This window comes from Mus pahari, chromosome 1 (assembly GCF_900095145.1).
Source record: "Mus pahari chromosome 1, PAHARI_EIJ_v1.1, whole genome shotgun sequence".
In the NCBI taxonomy this organism is placed as follows: domain Eukaryota; kingdom Metazoa; phylum Chordata; class Mammalia; order Rodentia; family Muridae; genus Mus; species Mus pahari.
In genome coordinates this window covers 153587117-153596314 of record NC_034590.1, presented here as the reverse complement: position 1 = coordinate 153596314, position 9198 = coordinate 153587117, and the positions used below count along the sequence as shown (strand labels likewise).

Here is a 9198-nt window from a genome sequence, read left to right as displayed (position 1 = left end):
AAAAAAAAAAAAAAAAAAAAAAAAAAGAATGGCAGAATAAAGTCAAAGTTCACGGGCTAAGGAAAGAGAGGAAGGCCTCTACTCCTGCCTATGTCCTGCACTCAGAGCATATGGCTCTCACAGCAGAGAGTGTAGCTGTGAGCACTCACCCCGTCTCTAGACTCTGCCATAGAGTCACAAGGGGTGGGTGAGAATGTACGGCCTTGTCAGGGAATACTAATAAGTGATGTACCAGGTTTGTTCAGCCTGGGAGCTCAAAGAAAAAAAATCGTAATTAGAAGTGGTCCCCTACTTCTAGGCTGATACAGGACATCAACTCAACACCACCCTCCAAGGTAACCCAGTCCTCCAGCCTCCTACCATCTTCTTTGGCACCTAAAGCAGCTGCATGTCTTTAAAACAATCTGATGGGAACTAGGGTCTAGTTTTTTATGAATAAGCATGCAAGAACACACAATTCTGTTTGCAGCTTCAGGGGATTCACCCTTAAACCTGTCCACAGGTCCCAACTGAAGAACCTACTCTGAGCTGGTGAGATGGCTCAGCAGGTAAAGATGCTTGCAGCCAAGCCTGTGGGCCTGAATCTCATCTCTGGGACCCACGTGGTACAAGGAGAGAGTCAACTAGTCCAAGTTGTCCTCTGATGTATACACATACCCAACTCTCCCCTCTTCTGCTTTGGACACAAATTTTATGTGATTCTTGGGAGTCATGCCACATTAAGGACACAATACTTCCTTTTCAAAAGAAAGTCTTTAGCTTGAATGAAGTCCAGTTTTTAATCTACCTTTCTAGTTAAAGAGCTATACACAGCTAACCAGACAATTCTCAGAAGGAAATTCTCCAAGACAGTGAGCCCAGTAACTTAGGCAAGCCAGAACATTAAACAAGAGCCTGGTATAGTTTGAAAAAGATTTATAGGACATAAAAACCACATGAAATACAGTGCGAGATAGGAACCTGACGGGAGATGCAAAACAAGTGTCCATGACATCCTTGGAAAAAAAATAGAAAAGTGGGAACTCACCAGAGAAAGATATCAAAAAATTACTTTTAATTCAGTATAACATTATTTTGATGATATCAAAGGCCTTTATAAAAAAAACATAAACTGAAGTAATCAGAAGTACAAAGCCATTTATTTGCAATGTAGGTTTTTTGTTTTGTTCTTTTTGGGGGTGGGTTGTTTTGTTTGTTAGTCAGTTAGTTAGTTAGTTTGAGTCGAGGTGTTATATAGCTCCCAGGCTGGCCCCAAACTTGCTATGAAGCTAAAGATAGTTTTTTGAACTTCTGATGCTCCCGTCTTTACCTCCTAAATTCTGGGATTATAGGCATATTCCCAGATAAAATACTTTTTAACATAAATCAAAGCAGGAGTTGAAGAGAAGGTTCATTGGTTAAGACGCAGGCTCAGTTCCTAGCACCCCCACAGAGGCTCACAACCATCTGTAACTCCAGTTCCAGGTGATCTGACCACCTCTCCTGGTCTCTAAGGACAGCAAACAAATATATGGTGCATATAAATATATACAGACAATATTACAGTGCACACATAAAATCTAAAATGGAGATAAATCACTTAAGGAAGAAAACATCTTAATGTAAAAAAGACAGCCTAGGCATAGTAGTCCATGCCCTTAACCACAGCACTCCAGGTAGTGGCAGACAGACCTCTGTGAGTTCCAGGCCAGTTAGGGATATAGTGAGACCATGGCTCAAAAACAAAAACAAAAGCACTTTTTTTTTTTTCTGAGACAGGGTTTCTCTGTGTAGCCCTGGCTATCCTGGAACTCACTTTGTAGATCAGGCTGTCCTCGAACTCAGAAATCTGCCTGTCTCTGCCTCCCAAGTGCTGGGATTAAAGGCGTGCGCCACCACGCCCGGCCCACAAAAACACTTTTTAGAGTAAGTTGGTCCCAGTACTTGTGAGTCTGAAACAGAATGCTTGTAGGCCTGCACGGAGTTTCAGAATAGCCTCTGCTATATATAACGAGACACTATCTCAACAACAAAAGACAAGGAAAGGACTAGCCTGGGCTATATATAATGAGACACTATCTCAACAACAAAAGACAAGGAAAGGAAGCTAGAAGAAAATTATTGAGGATTAAAAAAAAAATGAAGCAAAATAGGAAAAAAAATTGAGAACCATAATTCTAAGTAACAAGTGAAAACAGCATCTAGTTTTTTCAAAGGTATTTGTAGTTGAGATTTGTTTAAAAATTATAACTTGATGGTAAGATAGCTTAGCCAGCCAGGCGTGGTGGTGCATGCCTTTTATCCCAGCACTTGGGAGGCAGAGGCAGGAGGATTTCTGAGCTCAAGGTCAGCCTGGTCTACAGAGTGAGTTCCACGACAGCCAGGACTACCCAGAGAAACCCTGTCTCGAAAAACAAACAAACAAAAGATAGCTTAGCCAGTAAAGTGGTTGCCACCAAGCCTGCGTCTGTCCCTAGAATCCACCCTGGAAGGAGAGCTAACTCCCAAAAGCTGCCCTCTGACCTGCACACAATGCCACATGCATACAAAATCATAAAAATCAAGATTTTAATATTAACTACATTAATATTCAGAGAGAAAAGGGGGAAAAAAATCCCTACATCTTCTCTAAGCTATACTAGGCCAGTGTCCAAGGCTTTCCGGCAGTCCTTAAAGGAACTTATCCAACTACAGAGTCCTGATGAAGACCAGGTGGTTCTCAGTTCCCGCCTTTCCTGCATAGAGCTGGAACACAAGTAGCCCTGAATACATCTAAAGGTCACACAACAAGTCTCTCCAGAACTAGTCATCACTAGAGCAGAAAGGACAGCCCAACTACTGCCTAACTGGCCAGAACTGCTAACGACAGGGAGATGGGAGAGTCCAAAGGAAGAAAAAGGAAGAAAAAAGGAACCCTAAAGTCTGTACCTTAGCAAGTATCGAACACCGTCCCCTGCATCCTTCAGGGGTTCCAGGTAGATCTCCAGCCTCTTGTAGGACAGGACCAGGTTGAAGAGATCAAACGCTGCTGACTTGGAAGGGGCAGGTGAACACTCAGAGAGAACCTCAGGCATCCCGCTGGGGCTTGCCTCCGGCCCACTCGGGTCCCGATCCGAAGTCTGCATTCTGTAATCATAAATCCCCACACTCGCGATGCACTTCCACACTACAACACATTTCCCCTTGCATTACAGTTCATGTGCTTCCTAAGGTTAACTGTGAGCGGCGAGCGGGAATACCCATCTCACACTGCAAGAAATTTTGTTCCTACTGAAATACAGCAGGGCGAAGGGGATGTCTTAGATATAAAGCCTATTACTCTTCATGAGTCCCTCCAACGCTCTTTTCCCCCACAGACCTTTCAAGAGCATATAAACCATTAATAACCAGGTTGCTGAAGGAAGGCAGTAGGTAATCCCAAGAGAAAAGATGTCCTGTGACATCCTTCTCCTATCTTTAGCTGGTAATCCTTACTCCTCCTTCAGGTGTCAGGGGAAGGGGGACCATCTTGCCCTGGGGATGACACTAAGAGACCCTTACCAGGGCTCCCAGAGGTTCGTGAATTTTTCCTAACAACACTCTTATCACGCTCTTAACCCTGGGTCCCATTCATCACTTGGAAAGGGGTCGACTGGACCCCAAACTCTCGATAGGACGAGCTAGGGAGAAAGGGAGCCCGGGCAAGCACGAGACAGGCTGAGCAGGTCGGTGCCGACAGAGGCCGCGCAAGACAGGCCACGCCTAAGGTCGCTGTGCCAGCAGGTGGCGGCCCCCACCCGGTGGGAGGGCCAGGCTCTGTAAATAAATACAGTGGGGCTGGGGCGTCACGGTCGTCACCTACCCGGACACTGTCCCTGGAAAGGGAAGGACAGGGACGGCCAAGGGGACAGAAGGGCCACCAAGCCCCGGAGCGGTCCCTCAGGCCCGCCCCACCCCACGCCGCGCCACCTCCCACCGACGCTCCGAAGTCGCAGGTCCACCAGGGAGCCGTCTGCCCCTCCACCGCCGTCGCTTCCGGGACGCGACTGACTCTGCGGTGGCGCGCCCGTGACGTCATCGCGCCCGTCCCGCCTTGGATCGGGCCTCCGGGCTTAGCTCCTCCCACCCGGCGCAGGTGAGCGAGCGCGTTGATACTGCGCCTGCGCACTGTTCCCTCCGTGGCTAATTTCTGGTTAACCCTGTTCCTGCCAGCCAAGAGATGACTCACTTAATGCCTGGGAACCAGCCTAGCTCCGGAACATTACAGCAAGGACAGTAAGAGAGCCTAGCGTGGTGACGCACTTCTTGTAATCACAGCCTTTTGGTTTCTGAGGTTGGAGTAGTGCTAGTTCAAGGCCAGCCTTGGCTATGGGAGCTTCTGGCTCAAAAAAAAAAAAAAAAAAGGTGGGGGGTGTGAGGGCAGGTGGTGGAGTAGGTTAAAAAAGAAAGAAAATGTGGATAGAAGCTCTGAGAACCTAGGGAAGGCAGAAAACACATCTTGTATGTCAGGTGCCTATAAGTAGTGCCATTTTAACGCTGAGGGAGCCCCTGGCTTGCTGCAGGAAGACGCAGCAACACAGAAACCAGCTGTCTGCTATAGTGCTTGCCGTGGACTAAAAGAGGATGGGAGCTGGTGGGGGGGAGCGGAGAACGCAACGACACACTGTACACAGCACTGAAGTTTCTCTAGTAGTATCAGTAATTTCGGGGCTTACATTAGCCGAGACGGAACGGTGGTCAGTAGCTGCTCTGTTCAAAGTCCTGTGCAGGCTGTTCCTGGCTCTATCCTCTTCACATCGTGTGACCCAGCTGGTGTCCCTTAAAACACACCTCCCATGGATTTCCATTTAACCAGCAGGCAGGCAGTACACTAAGCTTTTTGTGCACATTATCTTATCTGTTCCTCCTTCAATAACCCTATTGGGGTTATCACCATTTCACAGATGAGGAGTTGTAGTCATGGTAAGTAACTTCTTTAATGTCACAGCACATAAACCTCTTGGAACTGGGATTTGAGCCAAATACATCACTGGATGCCAGGAACCCCAGCCATACCACCACCCACACGAGGCTGCATCCACGGGCTTCATCTGTCCTGCTGCTCTCTTCCAGGTGCCCCAGTCTCAGCCAGCTGAACCCTCTTTGTTACCTGCAATGGCCCTGGCCTCCTGCCAAGTCTGCAGATTGCTTGTCACACCTGCCTGCCCTGGTTCTTGCTTCCATCCAAACCCAAGCAAGCCATCGTAGCAGGAGTCGGCTGTGAGCAACCTTCCCTAGCTGCTCAGCTGGCAATAACCCCTCCTCTGAACCACCCCAAAGCTTCACTGACATCTCATCCAGCATCTCTTTTTCAGAGAAACAGGCACACCTGCTCCTCAGCCAGGACTCAGCTGCACTGGGAATCCCAGCTCTTCTCACTTCCTTCAGGCGGGTCACTGTCCCACAGGCTCTGAAATCTTTACTGTCAGTAACGTCCCTTCTCCTGGAGACAAGAGCCACAGGACATTTCTTCTGGTTTTTTTGTTTGTTTGTTTGTTTGTTTGTTTCAATTTTTATTAGGTATTTATTTCATTTACATTTCAAATGCTATCCCCAAAGTCCCCTATACCCTCCCCCCCTTTTTTAAGATTTATTAAATGTAAGTACACTGTAGTTGTCTTCAGACACACCAGAAGAGGGCGTCAGATCTCGTTACGGATGGTTGTGAGCCACCATGTGGTTGCTGGGATTTGAACTTGGGACCTTTGGAAGAGCAGTTGGTGCTCTTAACCACTGAGCCATCTCACCTGCCCCCCACAGGATATTTCTTTCCACTTTTGTTTCCTCCTCCGACTTGCCCGCTTTCCTGCTCATTCCTCACCCATTCAGCCCTCGCCAACTGTAATCCCGTCTTCCTGGGTCACCTCTGCCATTCTGGTTGCTGCACCCAGCGAACACTTCTAGTCTTCCTTGCAAGAGCTCTTAGCAACACTGAACACTTCAGTGTTCTTCCTTTCCCCACCACCTCTCTTGGCCTCCTACCCTCAAGGTCTCCTTAGGGTTTTTCTTCCCTTGAATGTCATCTATCTGCCACCTTCCTTGCTTCTAACCCTCCCTGGGGATTGCATTCACGTTCACATTCACCATCAGCTGTTAGCTAATGTCTCCAGAAGCTAGAGCACTGGCACACAGTATGTCTGCTGTGAAAGGATAAAGGGGCTTGCAAGATGTCCCATTAGGAGATGCTCACAGGCTCTCTTGCAGTTATCTCTTACCACTGTATGTAAATTTGCAGTTACCTCAAAATGAAGTGCTGACTGTGAAAATGCTGTAAAGTTCTGCTTTGCAGGCCCAACCTGAGGGAGGTGGGAGGAGTTCGCCTTGCCTGAGTTACCTGGTTGCTTTTTCCAACTGTAGAGCAGGGAGCAACTTCACAGGGCGAAACTAAAGTGAACCAAAGGATGGAAATTTCTTTGGTTTGGTTTGTTTGGGGGTTTTTTTGGTGTGTTTGTTGTTTTGTTTGTTTGTTGATTTGTTGTCCTGGAACTCGCCTATAGACCAGACTGGCCTCTGCTTCCTGAGTGTTGAGATTAAAGGCATGCAGTGCCACCGCCTGGCTCTTCAGCACATTTTAAGTGCTCAAAATCTGTGGACTGGCAAGATGACTTGGTAGATAAAACACTTGCTGTACAAACCTGAAGGACTGAGTATATGATCCCCCAGCCCCGTGATGAAAGAGAAGCAATTCCCCAGAACTGTCCACTTTCCTCCTCTCATGCACCATGACACACGCGCACACACACACACACACACACAATCATATACATAATAATGTTCTTTTAAATGTTAGTTGGGGGTGGGCACTGAGAAGTGGCTCATCAGCTAATAGCACTTGCTGCTCTTGCAGAGGACCTGGGGTTGGTTAGAGTTAGTGATGTAGACCCAGAGTTAATGGAATACTCTACTCAGCTGGCAGAGTATTTGCCTAGCCCTAGGTTTGCCCTCCAGCATCAACCCCAGGTACCTGCCTGTAATCTCAGCACTTGTGGATGGGGGGAAGAGTATCAAGAGATGAGGTCCATCCTCAGCTACATAGCTAGTTCAAGGCCAGCCTGGGATACATGAGAGACTTTGTCTAGAAGAAGAAAAGGGCGAAGAGAAAGAGAAGGAGGAGGAAGAAGAGGAGGAGGAAGAGGAGGCTGGTCGTCATTGTTGGAGGTCCAGAAGTCTAGAATGCCACATGCAGTACTAAAGCTGTCTGGTGGAATCTCCCTCCTCCTTTGGGTGACTGTTTCCAGGGGACCCCTTAGTCTCTCAAGCATGCAGCCTCTGCAGACCCTACTTCTCCTTCTTTGACTCAGGTCGTCCCTGAACCTAAAGGGGCCATAGCCACTCCCGCTCTTCCTTCTTCCTTCCTGCACACACACCATTACCCATTCCTCTGCTCACATGAGACCATCTTCAGGGACACAAGTGACACACACACACCCCTGGGATACGCCCCTGGGACACTCCCCCCAGGCCCTAGCATATTCAGCTCCTCCAGAGCCTGCCCCAGCGTTGACCACCTCCTAGTCTTTCCACAGCTCAGCTCAGAGCTCACCTCACACCTTCAGGGAGTCTTCCCCCACACACCCCAGTGGGATAGGTGTCCGTCTGTCTTGCTTCCCCTGGGCTTGCCCAGTCCTGCACTTGGCACATGCAAAGTTGCTGCCTATTTGCTTAATGGATCCTTTGCCTAGACTGAGGCTACCGGGAAAACTGGCTGGAGTAACTTCAATGCATCTAGCCTCTAGCACAACTATTCCCCAAGTGATTCATGCCTGTCAGTGTCTCCCCGTGGTCTGGGCACTCACGCATGCGTCTTCCAGGTTTGCATGTTCTCGTTTCTTCCACTCTAAGACCCAGTATAATATCTCTTCCCTTAAAATGGTGCATTGAGCCTGGCGGAAATAAGAAGTCTCACGTTTACCGGGCAGTGGTGGCACACGACTTTAATCCCAGCACTCGGGAGGCAGAGGCAGATGGATTTTTTTTTAGTTCAAGGCCAACCTGGTCTACAGAGTGAGTTCCAGGACAGCCAGGGCTACCCAGAGAAACCCTGTCTCGAAAAAAAATATAAGAAGTCTCCAGGAGCTCTTAGTTCCATAGGAGACACTAATCCGACTCAGACAGAATAGAACGCACTGGTTCCTCCAGTAAAAGTCTGAGCATAGGGAAGAGTTAGAGTCACCTGCCTCTGTTCCAGTCAGGTGTGGGAGAAGGCTTGTGATCCCAGCACCGCCGGTCCTCCTGGGCTAAATAGCAAGATCCTGTCTCAAAGAAAATGAGCCCTCCCTCCTTAGAGAAGAAATTGCTTATTTCGATGACCTAACTACCTGGAATTCTACCATCAGTAACTCCAGAGGCAAACCTCATTTTCTTGGCAACTTTCCCTCCTGGGTCTGACCTGAGTCTGGCTGTGACTGGTGGCAGTGTTAAATTATATTTATTTTTCCCTCCGGCTACTCTCAGATTGAGGAATATGATTCCCAAACTCCTAGATATTATTTGGGACAAATATCAGAGGATAAGAGAAGGCTTTAAAGCCCAAAGTCTTGCCCTGTTCATATAAGATACTGACCAGCTTTGGGGTGATCTTAGTACTCAGTTCTGGTAATGGGAACCAGGGTGTGGCATATACTAGGCAAGTGCTGTAGCATTTAGATACACCTCCAGGCCTAGCTCTGACATTTTATAATTGAATTCTATGTATTTGTCCCCTCCTGAACATCATGAATCAGCAGGCTTTGAGCCTTGCAAATAAAAACAAGAGGCTAAGAGAGAACAGAAAATGATCAGAGAGGACACTTAATACATTAACTTGACATTTCAGAGGATAGTCTTGCATCGCTACGGAAGTGTGTTTATGGGCCACATAACTGAGTTATAAAATTCACGATGACCTTTGGAGGAATTCTAGGCTGACAGCTAGGATGAATTGTTAAGCATGCCTTCTGCCACGAGGGGGCGCATTCGCCTACTCTTCCCGAGAATCGTGGGTTTCAGAAGCATCTCTGCACTTTAATTTCTCTTTCCTGGCCACATCTCTCGTGCTAGCCTCTATGGTTTTCTCATTTCTTCAGAATATTCCTTATCTTTCTCATGTCTCTCAGTACTTATTCAAGTTATGTCAAAACGTAACACCTCAGCTGGGCGTGGTGGCATGCCTTTAATCCCAGCACTCGGGAGGCAGAGGCAGGCGGATTTCTGAGTTCGAGG

At 47.8% G+C, this 9198-nt stretch overlaps 1 protein-coding gene across 2 annotated transcripts in view; it reads right to left on the bottom strand.

Moving 5' to 3' along the window:
• Positions 1-3988, bottom strand: part of Zfyve27 (zinc finger FYVE-type containing 27) — a 21422-nt gene extending 17434 nt beyond the window's left edge. For both annotated transcript variants that reach the window (XM_021200325.2, XM_029543295.1), the window contains exons 1-2: positions 3821-3988; positions 2908-3105 (exon numbers count right to left, since the gene is read on the bottom strand). In XM_021200325.2, the coding sequence (XP_021055984.1) occupies positions 2908-3104 (197 nt within the window). In that variant the 5' untranslated portion in view covers position 3105; positions 3821-3988. The remainder of the gene's footprint in view (positions 1-2907; positions 3106-3820) is intronic.
• Between the last annotated feature and the right edge of the window lie 5210 nt (positions 3989-9198).